At 44.2% G+C, this 21,691-nt stretch overlaps 1 protein-coding gene across 2 annotated transcripts in view; it reads right to left on the bottom strand.

The window, feature by feature from the left end:
* Window positions 1-7,953: 7,953 nt before the first annotated feature.
* Window positions 7,954-21,691, bottom strand: part of SULT4A1 (sulfotransferase family 4A member 1) — a 60,378-nt gene continuing 46,640 nt past the window's right edge. The window contains exon 7 of one of the 2 annotated variants that reach the window (XM_053255964.1): window positions 7,954-13,945. In XM_053255964.1, the coding sequence (XP_053111939.1) occupies window positions 13,833-13,945 (113 nt within the window). In that variant the 3' untranslated portion in view covers window positions 7,954-13,832. Of the gene's footprint in view, window positions 13,946-20,902; window positions 21,056-21,691 lie in introns of those variants that run through there. The other variant, XM_053255965.1, reaches the window with a different exon arrangement.

Genomic DNA, 21,691 nt, shown 5'->3' with positions numbered 1-21,691 from the left:
GTGGCACAATTTTCTTCCTCACTGCCTGAGATGGAGAATTACATAGAAACATAGGAAGCTGCCATATACTGAGTCAGACCATTGGTCTATCTAGCTCAGTATTGTCTACACAGACTGGCAGCAGCCTCTCTAAGATTGCAGGCAGGAATCTCTCTCGGCCCTATCTTGGAGAAGCCAGGGAGGGAACTTGGAATCTTCTGGTGCTCTTCCCAGAGCGACTCCATCCTCTGAGGGAAATACCTTACAGTGCTCACATTTCTAGTCTCCCATTCATATGCAACCAGGGCAGACTCTGCTTAGCTAAGGGGACAAATCATGCTTGCTACCACAAGACCAGCTCTCCTCTCCTCTCTTGTGATGAGAGCTCTTTTCATCTCTGGCACAGGTGGGCACTGTGTTGCTATTTTTGTGGATAATCAACAAATGTGAAAAACTGTGTATGAGTTTCAAATGGGAGGTTTTTGTGGGTTTGGGGGTGTTTGCTGTGATGGGGGAAAGGGGCAGTACTTCCCACCAAGGAAAAGCTTTAGAGATAGGAGGTCACCCCCTGGTCCCAGGGGCAGAGCCACCATTGGACAAACGGGTTCAAAGAACCCGGGCCACCAGCAATCAGGGGCCACGCCTCAAAGCCCCAACACGCCCCCAGGGTCTGATGTCAGATGCAGGGGTGCTGGTTTAGCTCCCGAGTGGGAGCCGCACAGCCCCTGTTTGGGAGTTAAATGGCCACTGCATTTGTAGAGCGGCCAGGAGTGGCTCTTACCTGCCTTAGCAGGGGAGAACCTCTCCTGGCCATGCTGCAAATGCAGCGCCTGCCCCAACCTGCCCCGTTCAGGAATTGGACGGCCAATGCTGAGTTTGCAGCATGGCCAGAAGTGGCTCTCCCCTGCCATTGAGGCAGGGAAGAGCCACTCCTGGCCGTGCCGCGAACACAACGCCGGCTGGACTCAAACTCCCGAATGGAGCCGCACAGCTCCGTTCGAGAACCAGACCATGCCCCCCGTGTCTGACATCAGATGCAGGGCGTGGCTATCCCTGCGTCTGACGTCAGACACAGCAAGGCCGGGTGAGCAGGGCCGTCACCACATGGACCACTGGCGGTCTGGCTCCGCTCCTGCCTGGTCCCTTGTCTTCTCTCTCTCACTTTCCAGTGCCCCACTTGCAGCCTCTTCAGTCACTTCCTCCCCCACCACCTGAAGTATTTGGAGCTCACTATATTACTCGAGGCACAAATGACCAGGCTCAAACTATACTATGGGAACATTATGCGAAGACCCAGCTCCCTCAAGAAGTCCATAATGCTGGGAAAATGTGAAGGCAAGAAAAGAAGAGGACGACCAGCAGCAAGGTGGATGGACTCGATTACGACAGCAATGAATGCACCACTGAGAGACTTTAAAGGCCAAGTTGAAGACAGATCATCCTGGAGAGACTCTATCTATGTGATTGCTAAGAGTTGACACCAACCTGATGGCACTTAATCAATCAATCAATATTACTCACTATTATCTATCTATCTATCTAATCTACCTAAAGCTGCTTAAGCCTCTCTCACTCACTGACAAGTCCGGGACCAAACCACAAAAGATACAAACATGCTGTTTTTGCAGGTAGATTCCGCACCTCATCCAGACTCCCTGCCCCCCACCCCGAAATCCCAAACCCTGGGAAATGTTACCTTTCTATTAAATGCAGGAATACACTCCCATTGGAAAGTGTAGGAAATGAAACTCTGTAGGGACAAGAAAAGCCTAGAGTCACACACAGAGATAAGAAGTTGATATCTGGAGGAATGCTTGCAGAGATTATGTGGATATCTACACATACATATAGGAGCTCACTATATTTTAGGAACATAGGAACAGTGTTCCCTCTAACAGGGATTCCAAGATGTTGTTGACTAGAACTCCCAGAATTCCCAGCTGCAATGGCTTTTGCTTGGGGATTCTGGAAGTTGTAGTCAACATCTGGGAAACAATGCATAGGAAGCTGCCTTATACCATGTCAGAGCAGTGGTTCATCTAGCTCAGGATTTTCTACACTGACTGGTAGTGTCTTCTCCAAGGTTGCAGGCAGGAGTCTCTCCTAGCCCTACATGGTCTTGTGGTTGTTGGAGACGGGGTGGAGCCATCATTGGGCAAATGGGTTCAAAGAACCCTGGCCACCAATAAAAAAGGCCGCCAAAGCCCATGGCTCAGGTTCCAGAGGAGCCCAGAGTGAACTCCCCACTCCCATTCCTGGGCCACCGAGAGTCCGGACAAACTCTCTGCTAGTTATTTCCGGCAGCGCCAATTGCCCGATAGGACGTTTTCCCCTTTCTCTCCCTCTCTGGAGGAAAAGAAAGGGGAAAATGTCCTATCAGGCAGCCGACACTGCCGGAAATGACGAGCTGAGAGATCACTGGGCTCTCGGCAGCCCAGGCCACACCCCCTTTGCATGTGATGTCACACACAAAGGGGCATGGTCTGGGCTGCTGTCAGCGGGATGCATGTTCTTCAGTCAGGGTGAGAAGACATCCCACCCCTTCCCCACTTCAGCACTCAGCTCCCTGTTGCTGGGATTGCAGCCTCACAAATCCCACCCCCAAGGATGCCCACCCTTCGCCTTGGGACCCCAGCAGGAGGTAGAACCATGAGCTGACGGGAGAAGGGCAGACTCCCTTCTAAGCCCCAAGACAAGGCCAGGCTCCTCAGGGCTCTCTCAAGCTGGGCCTGGCAAGGCCTCACCACTCTCCATGCAGTATTTGGGGCGCCGGCACCGCCGCAGCAGCCTCCACCCAACAGTAGTCATGTGCACGGACCGGTTCGGAGGCCATTCTAAAGGCCTCCAGACCGGTCCGGACACAGGTGGTTTTGGTTCGGGTGGGGGGTTCCAAAAGAGTTTGGGGGGGCTTTGCTTACCCCCTCAAGAATGCCGCCGTATTTCTTAGAGCAAGCGGGCGGCATACCTCCCTGCCGCCCGCTTCATTCCCCCTCTCGGTGCGGCTCTCCTTTTGAATACTGAATTGGGCGGCAGGGTATCTCCCAGTCCCTGCCGCCCTCTTAAATGCCCCCGCTCGGCTGGCGGCCGCCCCCTTTAAGCCCCCAAGACCCCTGCCGCCCCTTCCCTTCCCATTTCAACGAGGGATCGGCAGGAGAACTCCCCTGCCGTCCCCATCCGCTTCCCCGGCTGGCTGCAAATGGCTTCTAGGAAGCCTTTTGCGCGCCATTTGCAGCCAGCCGGGGAAGCGGACAGCAGGGGAGTTCTCCCGCAGCCTGAGCACCTGCATGCTTGCATGCAGAAGGTTCCAAATTATCTCTCTGGCATCTCCAAAAAAGGGCTGAGAGAGACTCCCACCTGCAATTTGGAGAAGCCATTGCCAGTGACAATACTGAGCTAGATGGAGTACTGGTCTGATTTGGTGTAAGGCAGCTTCATATGTTCGAATTGTAGAATTATGCTAGCCTTGTAATAGTAGTGATGTATGAAATACTTGGCTGAATTGCAAGTTTATAATAAATAAGAGAAATAAGAAACAATATATTAATTTGTAACAGTAAAATACTTGGCTGAACTGCAAGTTTATAATGATCCAGAGATAGGGAACAATATACTAATTTGTAACAGCTCATTTTGTAACCCCATGGACTATGTAATCTTGACAAATTGAGAAACTTAGGTAATACTTGCAGACAGTACGTATGGAAGAATGCATGAGTAAACAACATCAAGTGTGCCCCAGCCCCACTCTCTTTCGAACATGAACAATGTTGGGAAAGATGCCAAAGGCCTGAAGAATCGGTGAGAATCGAGGAAAACTGCTGAAGACATTGTAAAGGACAAAGAACTGGAAAAGAACAAAAAGTTAAGATGAGTACATCTTGTGATCACAGAAATGAGAGTGGACAGTAGATGTACCAGCCGGAGTGGAAATATCCCTTTATAAGTCAGGTAGGAAAGCAGAAGATCCCGGAGAAGCACCACCATCCAGAGTGAGGCCTCACGCTTCTTCCAACTCCCCTTTAAAGGCTGATCATCTTTGGAGTGGGGCTGGTGAGTATGAATGTGTGTGTGTATGTGAATTAGGAGCTAGCTTGTTGTTTAATTGACTATAAGAAAACATATATGCATTGATTGACTAAAACCAGCCGGTGTCTGTGTCCATTTTCCTGAGGCTGCCTTGTTGTTGGGCCATGCAGTGCTAGAGGACTTAGAGTAAATAAAGGGTCCCACAAAATGAGATGGCATGACAGGGGCTGAACCTTGGATCTTCTGCATGCAAGCCTGAAAATGCTCATAAGCTATGAGAGGAGAGCTGGTCTTGTCGTAGCAAGCATGACTTGTCCCCTTAGCTAAGCATGATCTGCCCCATTTGCATTTGAATGGGAGACTAGAAGTGTGAGCACTGTAAGATATTCCCCTCAGGGGATGGAGCCACTTGGGGAAGAACAGAAGGTTTCAAGTTTCCTCCCTGGCTTCTCCAAGATAGGGCTGAGAGAGATTCCTGCCTGCAACCTTGGAAAAACCGCTACCAGTCTGTGAAGACAATACTGAGCTTGATAGACTAATGGTATATTGCAGCTTCCTATTTTATGGTGCTCACCCATGTAGTCTCTCATTCAAATGCAAATTTGCTGAAATGGGGGCAGATCTCAGAAAAATGCTATTAGAAATTCTGTCATGTATTACAGCATCTCATGACAAAGTTATTAAGGCAGTTTCTTTAAGACATGTTAGGAGACCAAAAAAATTCATTATGATTGCATTCAGAAATTCTGGACAAGGACTTACTTCATGGCTTCAATCAAATGAATTCATGGTAAGAATCTTTTTCTTATCAGTTAACATGCAATAGTTACAGAATATAACGATTATATTCTAAGTTATAGAATAACCACTTATTCAGTGGTTGCAAAAATAAGTATTGTCATGAGTAACTTTATTACTTTTTATGAAAGTTGTTCAGACACTTTGGAAAGCGTATATCCTAGGTTTTGGCAAATTGAATGTCCACAAAACTGATGGGATCATATAATATCATTTAGAGGATGGGATGATGAGCATTGGATAAGTCGCCCATAAAACATGATGCTTTTTTGCTTTTCCTTAAAAAAAATAATAAACTGAAATAAACTATTTTTATGTTGCACTCATCTGGTAGGTTTCCAGAGTGATCTTATGCATGTTTAATGAGAAGTGGGTTTAACTATGTTAGTGGACGATACTCATGTAAGCGTGCATAGGATTGCACTATCTTTCTTTCTTATTTGGTTCTCTAGAGAGTATTATTCTACCGTTATTTTGTTTTTGACTTTTTCTAGTGTGTCTGCAGAGGTAGGCAACCTTGGCTGTCCAGCTGTTGTTGAACTACATCTCCCATCATCCCCAGTCACAATTTATTTATTGTAGTGCAACAAGAGCTGGATAGTCAAAGTTGCCAGAGTGCCAATTTCATTCCCCCCTTAGTGCAACCTTTTCTTGGGATCTCTTCTCTTGCATTCTCTCTGTTTCACTCCTTCACCTCTCCCCAACCTGACTGGGATCTTCCTGGGCAAAATGCTCTGTCAGATCCCAGCAGGAGAGAAATGTGGGGAGGGGAGAGTGACTGACGAGGCTGTAAGTGGGGCTCTGGAAGGTATGGGAGTGAAGGCAAAGGAACAGGCAGATCCACTTAAGGAAACTACCTCGTGGTCCCCCCCCCCTTTTGTGGCCTCTCTGTTTCAATCTTCACCCCTAACCTGACTAGGATCTTCCTGGTCAAAACACTCTGTCAGTTCCTAGGAGAGAAAAATAAGGCTGGGGTTGGGCGTGGGGGTGGGGGAGGCTGGAGGTGGGGTGTGCTGGAAGCTGGGGAGAAGACTAGTGGTGACCCCCATGCCCTAAAGGACCTGCATAGTGGTCTAGCTCCCTCACAACTCTCCCAGTCCCAAACCTTTGGATCTCACTTCTTGCAGCCACTCCCATTTTGTTCCTTCACTCCTGACCTCATAGCTTAGTCAGATCCTAGAAAGGAGAGTGCTGTGATGAGAAGCTAAGTGGGTGCTGCAACTGGAAAGTAGTGGAAAGAAGGCAAAGGGCCTGGGGTGCCCTGAGATCTTCAAACATGCCCACTTAATCTGTGTACTTCAAACTAGCAGGTAGATTGTCTTATAGCTGCTTCCTTCACACACACAAAGAAATCTCATATAGATTAACTAAAGGTTTGTTCAGAAACAACTCCATTTTCTCCTCCTTTCTCTCCCTTTTTCCATTCTGACTTCATCCCCAACTCCCGCGGGCACTCTCTACACAGGATCCCCACTGGGACAAATTTTGCAACAATACAAAATAAAATATTACTAGATAGAATACAACACAGCATGTCTCCATAGAGGACAAAGCTCTCAGTTCTGCCTTGGAAAAGAAATGCATCTCAACAGCTAATCACTATGCAACCCTATCATTTGATGTATTTATATCTATGGGAAGGTGCTCTGTTTGAAGCAGGAAATATAACAGGATATACATGCAAATAATATGAAGCAGGATATACATGCAAATAATAAACAAACAAATACAGGGTAAACATGTTGTCTAGGAGCAGAGTTTGTAGAACAGATGCTGGTATATTTCTTTGTAACAGCAACAACCTCTATACCAGAACTATTTGGGTGGGAAAAGCCAAAATCATTGATCCCAGTATCTAAATCATTACTGTAGCACCATGGGATCTCTGGACACATGTGAGTATATGTCCAATAGTAGTCCGAGAACTCAGTGTACCTGAGTTCAACAAAGGCATCAAATGCTGGTGCCCCCACCCTCCACATGCCTCCTTTTCTTTCTGGCAGCTACAACAGCCACTTCTCTGCATCTACATGCAAACGCTAACACCCACACCCACCTCTGCAACAGCAACACGTCACCACTGACTGCTGTGGTATGCACCTTCCTACCTGCTTCACACATTGTTGCCTTAATGTAAAGGAGGAAGCAGAAGAAATAATGAAAAAGCAGTAGAGTACAATACACGCTCTGCAGAGCACCTTCTGTTCTTTCCTAATTTTCTCTTCCGCTTCCTCCTTTGTATTACTAGCCTGGCAATGGAAGTAAGAAAGTGCACACCAGGCTAGGAGGCAGTGATAACAGAGGACCCTCTGGGGGTGGCTCTTTGTGGAATAGTAGCTGTACCACTGCTTGGCAAAACAAAAGACAAAAAATACCACTCTGATGGTCAAAGGTGGAGGGGCATCTTGCCACCATCTGGTACCCCAAATATTTGCCACTTGAGGCAACCACCTCATGGGGGAGCCACCCCATGTATGTCTAAGAAGGGTGGAATAGTCCACTTCCTGTCCCTCCTGAATCTCTCTCTGACTTTCATTCAGCCATGCTGCATTATATATTATTTTTCTGCAAATACTTTGGAGCATCTGCCTGACTCTGACAAGTGAAGTGACTTCTGGAAACTGGATTATAAAAGTATATATACCCCTTACCCCACATGTAAAAGAAAATATTACACTATGAGTAGAGGCAAGCAGTGCTAGGGGACAATAGCACTGAAACCTAGAACAACAGCCATTTTGAGATCAGTTGTAGTAAACCTTGCACAATGTTAAGTAAAGTTTGTTTATTCTGTACTTCAGTATCCAGTGACATCATTTTACAAGTTTTTTAGCAGCAAGTATTAGATAAAGCCTTCCCTTTGGATGTGTGTGAACTGGGCCTCAAAACCTCTTCATTGCATTGGTATGATATTGCCACCTGGTTATGAAACCATATCTTTTCTTCAACTTTTAATCCCTTCCTTCCCCCTAGATCAGTGATTCTCAAACTTGGGTCCTCAGGTGTTATTGGACTTCAACTCCCATAATCCCCAACTAAAGGCCACTGAGGCTGGGGATTATGAGAGTTGAAGTCCAATAACACCTGAGGACCCAAGTTTGAGAATCCCTGCCCTAGATCATCCTGAAATAAAGAAGCAGACAACCACTATACATGGAATGTGTCTTTATTAAATAAGCAAGCAAGCACAGAAGTATAATATGTAGTGCTTCTTCACAGTACTAAAAATATAAAAATAAAGTATACAGAAAGCAGTTTCACTCACACATATACAAGTAGTGCTGTCAAGCCACAAGATCTGATTCCATTTGCCAATAGTTTCATTTAACTGACCACTTTCCCCCCATGCCAAATATAAATGCTAATTGTTGCTCATTCCTTACAGTTTTTTGTAAGCCACAACAGTGTAGGGCTGCCAGGTTACAACATGGGGAATTTTCCTCTCTCTTTAAATCCCAAAGCTGTTAAAAAGGTTGAAGCCAGCCATTTTCTGTTCTGACCTTCCTCTGGCCCCATCCTCCATTAGCTGATAGGTTTGCCTGTTATATTTTTATAATCACTGACAAAGTGGGATACAAAGCAGTTGTGGCTTCTAGCAACTGTGCTGTCCATCCATCCACTCCTCCATCAGGTGTAATGAGCAGCAATCCAAGTTTCTCACATAGCACCAGGAGTGAATGAGTGTGTGTGTAAGATTGGAAGGGGATGGAAGGAAACATCAAGTTATTTCATATCCCATTTCATCAATTATTTTAACAGCTAATTGAGGATCTCTGGGTAGCAATCAAACAACCCTACTTACCCCTCCCTTCTGCTAGCACAAGTGGTACTTATGCACAGCTCCATAAAAAGTGGGACAGGAGGGTAGGCAATAGGACTGGAGGGGGGAGTGGTGCAGGCAAAGCCAGCATCAGCTGTTGGCCAAGAGCTTAGGACAACTGAAGGGTCCATGGATGATCTGAGGCCCTGGTGGGGAAAAAAGGTGGAAGCCACCAAGGAACACTCCAACCTGCTGCTGCTATGGTAAGCCTTCCCCAAACCTTAGTGGTGGCAGCTCAGAGCACTCTTCAGCAAACTTCCTTTACTACCATGCAGTGCCTCTAGTGTACAGTGACTCAACATTATATGTACAGCATTATAGGTTTGTATAAATAAATAAATAAATCTAGCAGCAATCAGCACAGTTGCCCCACACCCATTAAAGGGGCCTGCAAAGACCCTTGGCTGAGGACCACAGTGAACCTGTTCCCCTACACTTGGTGTAGGGGAAACCTAGGTCTGCATCCTCTTTCATGTTTGCCAGGTTACTAAAGAGATGTTTCCTGGGTTGTGGCTTGGCAACACTATAATAAAAACAGAAAAAGCAAGAATAAACCTTGATTCTCATATTAACAGACAAACCTTTCAGATCATATACATAGTTGTTTTTCTGGATAGGTATATAAATAGCACAGGTCATGATTATCATTCAGATTAGTTGTGGCTGCCAATCAGTTTTGAACTGCATGCTATTGGTTTATTTTATACTTGCATCATAAGGATTGCCCTTAGGATTTCATAGAACCATACATACATAGTATCTCCCTGTTATACAATGCATACATAATATTACCAGCACAAGTAACACTATGATGAGGAAATGCCCTAACCTAACAACAAGCACTCATTGGTGATAAATCTGCCTTAGTACCAGAAGGAGTAGGTTGTGGCTAGAATTGTAGCTAAAGATACCAACTTTTCAACTAGTTACAATAGCTAAGCCTTTAATAGGAGCTTGCAAGTCAGGCATTAGCTGATACTACTGTTCAGCTGATACTTCAATAGGAGCTTGAAGTTAGGTGATAGCTGATCTCTCCATGCTGTGAAAAGTTTCAGCTACTGATTTTTGAAGGCCAGGGTTTTTGTGTTTTGTTTTTTCCTGATTAGTTAACAAATCAAATTAAAGCTTTAAAAAAAGGAGCTAACAAGTCTTCTGCATATCTTCCTGAATTCTAATTTCTCAGACTTTGGGTGGGGCAGGGGGGGAGGGGGAGAGATATGACATACCCATGGGGAGCAGGGAAGAATCAAGCATTAAATGTTCTATTTCAGCGCTGTTTCTGGTTTCATTCCTGTTCAAGTCAACAAAGGTTCAGTAATTGGGTCAGCACATCTCTGCAACCCATATACAGGAGAAAACTTAAATATGATTCACAGTACAGTGCTGATTTGCAAAGTTGGGTGGAGCAAATTAATGATCTAACTTGATTCAACTTGGGCCTAGTAGTAAACTAAGTGGTAAACCTGTTTCTGAGTTGTCTGACTGCAGGTGGGAGCTCATATGATGGAGAGTTCCTCTATACAAAAAATATTTGCACACAAAAAACTAGCATGTTAGAGAAAAAGCTAAGCTAGCATCCTGGCATCAAATTGTCTCCATGGAGGCCATTTTACTGGAATACTCAGTCAGAGTTTCTCGCTGAGAACCTTCAGTCTCAGTGAGACTATGGGGCTATTCTGACGATCTGCAAAAATCGGGCTAGGAGAGCCTGGCCCGAGTTTTGCAAATCGTCAGAACCACCGGGCTCGGCTGCGAGCCCAGTGGTTCTAGAGCGGGTAACCCGTTCAAGAACCCCTGCCCCCAAACTTGCGGAGTGAGCGCTCCGCACACCTGGTTTTCAAAATCATGAGTAGCCATGGCGTGGCTTTGCGCCTTGCCTATTCACGAGTAGACCCCCGGAGGAGAGGCGAAAAGCTCGCCTCTCCTCGCTCGCTCAGGGCATACTGGGGCTTCCGGGGGCTGCATGGCCCCCAAGCTCCCCAGCCCCCGCCGGCTCCGTCTCAGAGCCGGCAATCGTGTGGGCGGCCAATGTGGCCGCCCAGGGCTCCCTCTCTGTTTGTGAGCGGGGAGAGTGGGCTTAGCCCGCTCTCCCTGTTCACCCGAAGAAACCAGGTCTCATGGATCGTGAGACCTGGTTCTGTGTGTCACACAGAGCTGCCCAACTTCAGCCCTCCTACAGATGTTGGTCTACAAATTCATAATACCTGACTGTTGGTCACTGTGGTTGGGGATTATGGGAGCTGTAGTCCAAAAACAGCTGGAGGGCCAAAACTGAGCAGCCCTATAACCCATAAGGGCTATGAAGCATTCATTCATTAAAAATAACTTGAACATTTGATCTTGACTGCACTGAAGTGCATTGATTGAGAAGTGGGTAGAAATTTAACCAACAAATACATATGTTTATAGTATATATAGTTCACCAGCTTTTTTCAAGGCCTCTTTAATGTGCAAATATATGTTAAAAAACAGGTGTTCAAGATAGCAGACATTTCAGTGTAAAACATCAGCCTCAGTGCTATACAAAAGTGACTGAGTTGTGCTCTTAAATACAACTCAGTGTCATGATTCAGCAAAAAAAAAAAAACCTGACAGCAATCAGCCAATCCTTCTAGAACAAATCCCATTACAAACCCCCAATGTCTCATACTGAGAGTGAGGGAATAAAATTTCCAGCTTCGCATAACAGGAAAAACAACAATAGAAGGGAGAAATTAAAGCAACATAAAATGAAGTTCATAACCACACTCATATTGAGTGTGTGTGTGTTTAATGGGGGATTAGGATAAAGACTGCTGCATGGAGGAAGGGGAATTTAACCCTTTTCTTTTGCACATCCCTAAATTAATATATCTGGATTGGGACAAATCCAATTATCAACTAAACCAAGACCCACCTTGCAAGAACATTCTCAGATTTTTCTTGGAAATAATGCAAGTTCCTTTTGTGAAGAACTTACTGGTTAACAATTGTTTATGTGTTTATCTGTTATTTAGTCTAGGGGTTAGTCAGGTGAGCATGGCAACTGTTGTTGGGTACTGGGATTGACAGGGAGAGTTCCATGCATCTCAGAACTTAGGGAGGAGAATCGGAATTTAACTACCAAGGAGGAAGCTAACAGAGAGGGACAGATTATAAGATGGTAAATTGTAACTGTCTTTGTTTTGAACTGTATGCTACTTGGAAAGAATCAACTTTTGATTTATTTGTTTTTCTTTGTGAACAATAAATCCTATTTATTTTTTAAATATTTGGACTTTCTCTATTAGAGTAACACCCTATGCCTAAAGCATTCCATGCTATCAAGGGCAATAGTTGTTATAGGAAAGGACTACTGGAGATGAATGGTGGCAGAAGATACAAGAACCTTCATGCCTGTATTCAACTGAGAAAATGAAATGAATTACCCATTGTAATTTGGGGATAAAATAGTGTTGTTATCCAAGTTTGTTGGATAGTGTTGTTATCCAAAACAATAACAGTTTTCATCAGCCTAACCCCCAATGTTATTTCAACATGTCAATTTAGCCTGCAACCTACTTCCCATAGTAACATAGGAAGCTGCCTTATTCCAAATCAGACCATGGGTCCATTTAGCTCACTATAGTCTACACTCAGTATAGTGAGTTTACACTCACTGACAGCAGCTCTCCAAGGTTTCAGGTCTCTCCCAGTCCTACCTGGAGTCTCTTCCAGTCGTACCTGAAGATGCCAGGGAGTTAAGCTGGGACCTTTTGTGTGCAAACAGATGCTCTACTACTGAGCTACAGCCCCATCCCCTAAGGGGAATATTTTACAGCAGACAGTGCTCACATGTAGTCCCCCATCCAAATGCAAACCAGGGCTTACCCTGCTTAGCAAAGGGGGCAATTCATGCTTGTTATCACAAGATCAGCTCTCCTCCCCAGACCAGTTATCCTCCCCTCTGAACTTGGTCTAGTTCACTGAACTATTTTAAGATTTTCACTGAACAGCTTCTATAAAGGATTTAAAATAATTGTAGGGCTAAAAAGGTATACATCTCTAACCTCATTCTCTCACCTCCCCCTTATAGAATGCACTCTATAGTAGCCACATATTCTTGATATTCATTTCTTTTTTAGCATGTTTGTGGAGAAAGAACAGGATCAAACACATTTGTACAGTATTTTATATTGTTTGCTTAGTTTCTGTTTGAGCACAGTGCACTGGGAAATTATTTTACACAAGCCCTATTGAAATGAATAGGAGCTATGCAGGTACAGAGTAAGTGAAGGGTTGGAGTACCTTCCCAAGAAAGAAAATATAAAATGTTTATATACTTGGGTGGGGGGAGGATCACCGAGGCTGTAATCCTATGCATACTTACTTGTGAGTAAGTCACATTCAACTCAGCGAAATTTGCTTCTGAATAAGCATGCATAGGATTGTGTTGCATAGCTGCAATCTTATGCCTATTTACCTAAGAATAAGCCCCACTGTTTAAAGTAGGTCTTGGAAGTAAACAGGCACAGGATTATTACACTACATCTCAGAAAATATATATATATGCAATGATTTAGTTACTATTGTGATAACACCCCTTTCTCTTACCAAAAAAGTGCTTTAAAAAGGTCCAAACACCTCTGCTTGTGTAAATGCCTTTGTGTGAGCCAACTGTAAGCAAAACACTGAGTGAGAACACAGGAAAAGTGTGTAAAATTATGAATTATGGGGACAGCAGACAGAGAAGGTTTTCTCTCTTTCACACCACTGTAAAATTTAGGGTAAAGCATTGAAATTGACCAGCAATATTTCAAGAAAGACAAGAAAAAGCACTTTTTGATACACTGTATAATTAACATAGGTTTTACTGCAGTGAGATGTAATGCGAGCCCCAAGTTAAATGGCTTTAAAAGGGAGTCAACAAATTGTGGAATGTAGGTCTATAGTAGACCCATTAGCTAGGATAGTGACATACAGCCTTTGTGAATGCCAGATGCTGGGGGGAAACAACAGGGGAAAGCAGTTGCCTTTTGATTGATTACATTTGCAAAGAGAATGCTAGGCTATGTGGACCTTTGATCCAATGTAGTGGGGCTTTTTGTGGCGTTCTTCTTATGTTCTTACTTCCCAGTGCATTCTGCCATTTGCATGTAAATCTTGATACATATAACAGCCACACTGTTGTGTCCAGCAAGTTATAAGTGAATGCAGAGAGCCAGAAGATCTAACATGCATTGTTGTTCTTTTATAAATAAAAGTCAAAATTCAGGTCACACTTCCCCATCTTCTGTTTGTAAACTAAATCAAATTTCTCGTTCATGGAGACAGTGAAGATGTCTTTCCATAGCCCAACCCGTCCTGAAATAGACAGAAAGTGTATATTAGGCTAATTATAAATGGCATGATGCAGGAGGACTTGTTAAAAAAAAGAAAAGCAAGGTGCTAAGTAATTCACCACAAACAACTAATCTATCTTTCACTCACTATCATTCCTGAAAGAATAGATTTGGCTTATTTTAAGCCAAATTCTGGGTTACGGACCATTTGACCCATGAGTATACATACCCCTTAGGTTCTGTCAACCTAATGATGTCTATAGAGGGAGGCCTGTATAGGGGGGAACCATGGGGGTGCAATGCTTCTCTGTGTACTCTCTACACAACAAATTGCACCCTCTCCACAGGATCTTTGTTGGTAGAGGTGGACAAATGCACTGTTAGAGAGGACTGTTGGGTCTCCTTTTGCCCTGCCTGTGCAGGTATTTATAATACGGGAGAAAGTTGCAGGCTGCACTCGGGGCTTTTATTAAGATGGGAAAACCAGTAACTGGCAGACATTTTGACCCCTCTCTGGGTCCTAGATTGCAAGCTGTTAACTTTGTTCCACAGAGCTCAATAGGAGCCACCAAAAACTCAGCCTACTCTTGTCCGCTTATATCTGCCCTGTGTTCCTTTTCTTTGTGGGAAGCTAGAATGAATGAATGAATGTATAGGGATACATTTATATTGTAACTATCACTGAAAAATCATTTTAGTTTTATTATTCTACAAATGAACAAGAGGTCTATTACTGTGTGACTTCTTGTTCACTGTAAGAGTGCTCCACCATAAGTGGCTGAAAGAAAGACAGAGTTGTCTGCATACTTAAAGCACACAAGTGGTTGTTTTGAAATGTAATTGAAAAGTTAATCATGTATTAAGAAAGGTTGTTTAGGTTGTACCTAGGTCAGAAGATATTTTGCTGGGACTTGGAAGAAAAAAATCCTACAACCTACATCAAAATTATTTGTGTACAAATTGAGGGACTGAAATTCTTCACAGAATTTTGTGAAGTACAATTTTGGGCACTGGTGGTTGGACCACAAGAGGCCTGCACTTCTCACACTTTGTGCAGACAGTAAACTCCTTATGCACACCTGCATCACATGCTATTCCTTGAGCAGCCTAGTCCCAAGTCGGAACTAAATTAAATTGCCTCCTATTGTGCCATGTAATATTTGCTACTTATGAGTGATTGTTGGAATTAACTATTTTGTGCAAAAGTTCCATCACAATGCCTCAGTCAACCAGCTTTTCTGGGAATGGTCCCAATGAGCAGAACCTGAGTTTCCTGATGGATTATTCTCAGTTAGGTTATACCCACTGGGACAACTTTTCTATGCGTATTCACTCACATTTACTCACTTTTCTATGTGTATTCACTACAATAAGCCATAACGCTATAGTCTTAGGCCTCTCATGTTTTTAGAACTTAGTCCTAAAATGTCCACATTGGAGTAACATCTGGGCAACAGTTGCAGGTCCAAATGTTCAAATTAATGGATTTTTTTAAAGTACTATAAAAGCATTTAATATATTTGTGTGAATAATTGAGTGTTAATTTTATATAAATATCAAAATATGTATGTAAAATACACTTCATTTCATCTATATACATCTCATTTCAATCCTTCTATCTCTCCTCTATCATAAAAATGCCATATAACTATTGTACAAGAGGAATACAGTTTTCTTGACCAAATTCTATATTTGAGGATTATCGTGGCCCCTACCATGAGCGACAACCAGGACTTGGACCTGAAGGGGTAAAAGGTAAATCCCCATCACTTACAGGCCTGGGAACCCAGGCTCTCAGAGATAGTCCTCCTAGGCCTGGAGCTGGACTCATCTGAAGAGCAGAACCTGGATATGCCAGAAACCATTTGCCCTTTGGTGCTTGCTATCCAACACAAGGAATACATTAGACAAGAAGTGCCTGAGAGACAGCAGAATGCTCAGTCCAGGCCTAGGGGCTACCCTTTTAAGGATCAGAGGAGTGGTGCCTGAGAGACATAAAAGTCAGGTCAAGAGACTTAAAAGACCTCAGATAGATATAGGATTCTGTTGAATCAACTTGCTCCCTTGGAGTTCTCTCAGGCCCTGCAGACCAGTCTTACCTTGCCTTAACAGCCCCCATGGCAGACCTGAATAGGACACAAATCTAACATCATTTCTAGCATAAATTCAATACAATGTAAATATATGTAGTATAGATGTAGTAACATCTTTGTAGTAAACACATATTTTCTGGTGGCTATATCCAAAACAGAATATTAGTTGCCAGAGACTCAAGGGGTGAAGCTAGGGAGCGAAAAGGTAACAGCTGGTAGAGAACGGGCTGGAGCCCATTGTCCCAATTACATTTTCAGGGTAGGATTATTAACTCTTTCCCCTGTGTATTAGGTTTTACTTATATCTGCCCTTCAGTCACTCTCACCAAATGAGAGAAAATGATACTGGGACTGAAACAACATGCTGGATAAGAGGGGCTGTTTGAACTTTGGAATGGTGGAAAGCATAGATGATGTTTGTGTAAGAACAGCCTCTTTGGCTTCTCCCCCTGTAAAGTAACCCCTTGGCCTAGAGACCCTGAGGAGGAGGCTGTGAAACTCAGCAACCATAGTTGCCAAGAAGGCAACTTTTGACTCCTCTCCTAAACAAAAGTATGGGGTTGCTGGGGGGTTTTTCCCTTCCCAAACAGGCCAAACCACACTGTAAGCAAAGCATTTTTAAAAAGAAGTTCTGGGGGTTCCAGAGACAACTTTCTCAAATCCTTGAACACACATACGGAAGATTTCTATGTACAGACTTTGTTTGGAGAAGGTATAGGAAAATATATTATTTCCTATTCTCTCATAATCCTTTAGGGTTATATTATCAAGATTTATAAATAAAATGTATTCTTATGGAGAGCAATGTGCTCTCCAGCACATTTGGAGTCAAATGTGCAAGTTGTGCTTTGGGAAGTCCCCCCATTTGAATCTCAGCTCCTCAGTCATGAACTCATTAGACAGCCTTGAGCAAGCCACTGCTGCCTCAGCTTCCTCAGTTTGCAATATGGGGCAAATTATGCTGGGCTACCACACAGAGCAGTCAGAAGAATTACTGAGATCAGGGTTAATGAAAATTACTAATTACTCAGAATTAATGAGACATGTAAGTCTGGCTAATTATTATAATTAGTAATAATTACTGATATTTGGAGAGGGTTGCAGCTCAGTGGCAGAGAACATGGTTTGCCTGCAGAAGGTCCCTGACTCACTGGCAACTTCAGCTAGGACCCATTGGAAGCCAGAGAGAGAGGTTTAGTCAGTCAGTGTGGACAATATTAATCTAGATGAACCAATCACCTGACTCGGGATAAGGCAACTTCATATGTCAAATCAGGGTTTAACCTGAAGTTTCAGGATCTCCAGGGAAATGAACTAGATTCCAAGGAGCATGGCCAGATTCAAGGGTGTGTGCGTGGGGTATTTTTGCTTGATCTATCAGGATCCACCCAGAAGGACCAGGCACAACTTGCTCTCCCTATGACCAAATGTCATCATCTGCTCTCAGCAGTCTCCACTGTCAGAAACCATTCCTTAGCTCCCATGATTCACTCCCTGTATCTCAAGTATGAGCCTCTGGAAACCTGGCACCATAACTGAGACAATGTATATAAAGTTCTTTAAATACTTAAAATATATTATATCATGTGCCAGAAATGAACAAGAGTAGAAGGGCTTCTGCGCCTGGAAGGAGCTGGAGTCAGACCTGCATTCTTCCTTGCCTCTCTGATGCTATGCTGACAGCTGCTCCCCAGAAAATCAGAAGCAAACCCACTCTAAGGCACACACAAATAAGGAAACAAAAGCTCTATTCAGACTAGGAATGTGCACAAATTGATTTTTCTATTTTGATTTGTACCCAAATCAAATCACCCCCAATTGGTTTTGGGTCCAAATCTGCCCACCTGAATCACCCCAGTTTCAACTTGTACCAGAATTTTCCAAATGCGAATTGATTTGGGGGCAAAAAATGGGTCCCGGGGGCAAAAGAGTGAGGTGGTGGTAGTGCCCAATGGGTGGAAGCTACCACCCACATTTCAAAGAAATTGGGCAAAGGGGTGATTTTTAAAGAATTTTTGAAGTTGGCACATCTTTAAGCCTTTCCACATAGGGAATAATGGAGATTTTAACAGCCTTATAGCTTCACGGGGGGGGGGCACCAGGGTGGTCCAGAATGGGTTGTGGTGGGTGGTAGTGTCCAATGGGTGCAAGGAAGCTACCAACCATATTTCAAAGAAATTGGGCAAAGGGGTGGTTTTTAAATGCTTTTTGAAGTTTATGTGTCTTTAAGCTTCTCCCCATAGGGAATAATGGGGATTTCAGCAGCCTAAGTTATAACTCCGGGGGGGGGTGCAACAGGGTGGCCCAGAGCTGGTTGTGGTGGGTGGTAGTGCCCAATGGGTGCAAGGAAGCTACCATACATATTTCAAAGGAATTGGGCAAAGGGGTGATTTTTAAAAGATTTTTGAAGTTGGGATGTCTTTGGGGCAGATTCGGGGCAGAAAAGGGGTTTCGGGGGCAGAAGAGTGGGTCAGGTGGTAGTGCCTGTTACCACCCATTTTTCAAAGAAATTGATGAAAGGGGTGATTTTTAAAGAATTTCTGAAGTTTGTGCATCTTTAAGCTTTTTGCCCATAGGGAATAATGGAGAATTTCAGCAGCCCCATAACTCCATTTGGGGGGCACTAGGGTGGCCCAGAGTGGGGTGTGGTGTATTTCATATAGGGTGCCAACCACCCCCAAGACGACAAGCCCCTGGGACACTGGGTTTTGTTGTTTCTGAGATGTCCTGCTGAGAGTAGATTCTCCGGTAGGAAATGAGAATGGATTCAATGACAAACATTGAATCCACTCTCATTCATACCAGAGAATCTACTCTCAGAAAGACATCTCAGAAACAACAAAACCCAGTGCCCCACCGGCTTGTAGGTTTAGAGGTGGTTGGCATATGGGTAGTAGCTTCCTTGTACCCATTGGGCACTACCATCCACCACAACCCACTCTGGAACATCCTGGTGCCCCCCACATGGAGCTATAAGGCTGCTAAAATCTCCATTTTTCCCTATGGGGAAAAGCTTAAACTTCAAATATTCTTTTATATTAAATCTATATTATTAATTCTCCAAGACGGGCCATGTGTGGGGACATGGTAGAAAAGAGGTGATTGGCTGACAGAGTTTGCAAGCAGAAGCACCTGACTAGGCAGTGGGGATTCCATATTCAGATAGGGAGAAAGAGCCTGTGAGAGTAGAAGCACCATGGTGATTGGGCAGTGGGGATTCCATATGCAGATAGAGAGGAGGAGCCTGTGGCACTGTGGTGATTGGGCAGTGGGGATTCCCTATGCAGATAAGGAGGAGGAGCCTGTGATGATTAAGGTCAGTTGGAATGCAACTGTTACTGGTTGGAAGATGTTCTTGATTATAGAGGAGAGGGGAACATCTATATCTATATCTATATCTATATCTATATATGGATAGCAGGCAGGGGTCTGCAAAAAGACGAGTCATGAGGGAGGAAAGAGCCCCTTCAGGAGAAGGAGGATGCCATTGTGTGAATTAGATGAGGAAACAAGATGAACAAAATCTGTTAACTCACGGAGGGAGGGAGGGAGAGAAAAAACATGAAAGGAGGGGGAAGAAAGAGTGGGGAACAGCGAGTGGAGGAGAGAGAAAGAGAAAAAGAAGGGAGGGGGAAGAGAGACAGAAGGAAGGGCAAGGGACAGGCCTGAGCCTGTCAGCAGCCTGAGGGGAATGAGCGGCCATGGCAGCACTGGCAGCAAGGAAAGGCCCAGTCAACCACCGCTGCTGTTTGGGGCTACCGAGGTCATTGTCAAGGGAGGCAGGCAGGCAAGGGATGGGCCTGGGCCTGTCAGCGGCTTGAGGGGAACGAGCAGCCACGGTAGTGGCAGCAGCGAGGAAGGGCCCAGTCAACCACCGCTGCTGTTTGGGGCTACCGAGGTCATTGTCAAGGGAGGCAGGCAGGCAAGGGATGGGCCTGGGCCTGTCAGCGGCTTGAGGGGAACGAGCAGCCACGGTAGTGGCAGCAGCGAGGAAGGGCCCAGTCAACCACTGCTGCTGCTCCTGGGGGGAGGAGTCAGAGCTGGGCTCAGGTGAAGGTGAGCTGTGGGGGGGGGGGAGAGCGAGCGATAGAGCTGCGGGGGGGATGCCACAGGCTCAGTGCACAACTGCACGGATGCTCTGTGCAGGGTCAGCTAGTATTCTTTTAAAATCACCCCTTTGCCCAATTTCTTTGAAATTGGGGGGGGGGGTAACTTCCACTACTACCCAACAGACTTTGGCCACAAAATGGAGGTCTGAATCTCTTGAATTTTTTGGGTCCGAATCTGGGGTGATTTGTTTTGTACCCAAATCTGGGCAACTGAGGACAGAGGTGATTTGTTTTGTTTACAAATCACTCAAATCAGCCAGATTCGGGTACAAATCATTTTGTACACAAATCGTTTCTCACATCCCTAATTCAGATGTTCTTTTTAAAATCTGTACCTGAATACAGCCATCACAAGGTATGCTGGAAGTCCTGCTCCAGTGTACATTCATCTTGCCACCCACTCTCTTCACTGAAGAGGCAAATGCTGTAACCCTGTTGGCGGGCATTTCCATGATCAGCAGGTTTGGGTGCCCAGGCCTTCCAATCTCGGAAATGCCCACTATCATGGCTACAGCTTTTGTCTCTTCAAACAGTAATAAAACTGTGAAGAGAGTTGGCTGCAGGATGAGTGACACACCAAGGCAGGACTTGCAGTGTACTTTGCAATGGCTGTACTCGTGAATAGCCTTTTGAAAAGAATGCCCAAACAGAGTTGTAGTCTATGTCTTTGGCCATGACTTGCAGTGCACTTGCCAGAAGAAGTTGCCTATCACTGTGCTCTGTGAACAGTAAGTAGTAGGATTTTTTACAAACATTCTTTTTTAACCATTTACATGGATATCTGGTCAAAGAGTCACCCACCTGGGTTCATGATTTGATTCATGAAACTATGTGATTTGTGAAGGGACATGAAGCAAACGTAAGCATAAACTAGCCAATGGCTTGCTTTCACAGCAACTGAGGATTATCTTCTGCATAAAGATCAATGAGCTAAAAAGAAAAGAAAAAATAAAGAAAACCAACATAAAGTAAAATAATAATGTAAATGTAACTGATGACAAATTAAACATAGTTATAAACAAATTTCATTATGCAGATGCTGGCTACAGAACTTTACATCTCTTTTTTAAAAAAATGAGAAAAAGACATTTGACATTTGAGTTGTATTCTGAAGAAAACAATTTACTACAAATGCTGGAGAGTAAAACAAAACAAAAACAAAAGAAATGCATGGATATAAAGCAGGCAATGGTGACAAATTTGATCAGATATGCTGGGAGAAAAACGTCTAGGAGAATGGAACTCATTTGGAGGGTAGACAGTATGCAGTGTCTCACCTTGAGGTTTTGAGATGTTAATCAGCTACTGCCACCACTAGTGGTAAATTTCAGTTCTCACCCTGAGCCCTCAAGTATCACAGGCTGCCATATTAACACCACAATCCTTCTGTCCCTGTTGGGATATGCAACAGCTGCAGCTTAGATTGCTGTATAGTTTGTATGCAATCTACTATAAAGTCAAAAGGGGCACTATAGTTTCCTCTGGATTGGTTGGAGTTTCTGTTCTCCTAGGAGTTTCTGTTCTCCTTCCTGTTCTAACTTCTTTGTGTATGACTCAGCAAGTTCT

Source organism: Hemicordylus capensis, chromosome 5 (assembly GCF_027244095.1).
Source record: "Hemicordylus capensis ecotype Gifberg chromosome 5, rHemCap1.1.pri, whole genome shotgun sequence".
Lineage (NCBI taxonomy): Eukaryota > Metazoa > Chordata > Lepidosauria > Squamata > Cordylidae > Hemicordylus > Hemicordylus capensis.
Note: the sequence above shows the minus strand (reverse complement) of the source record. Positions and strands in the feature narration are given on the sequence as shown.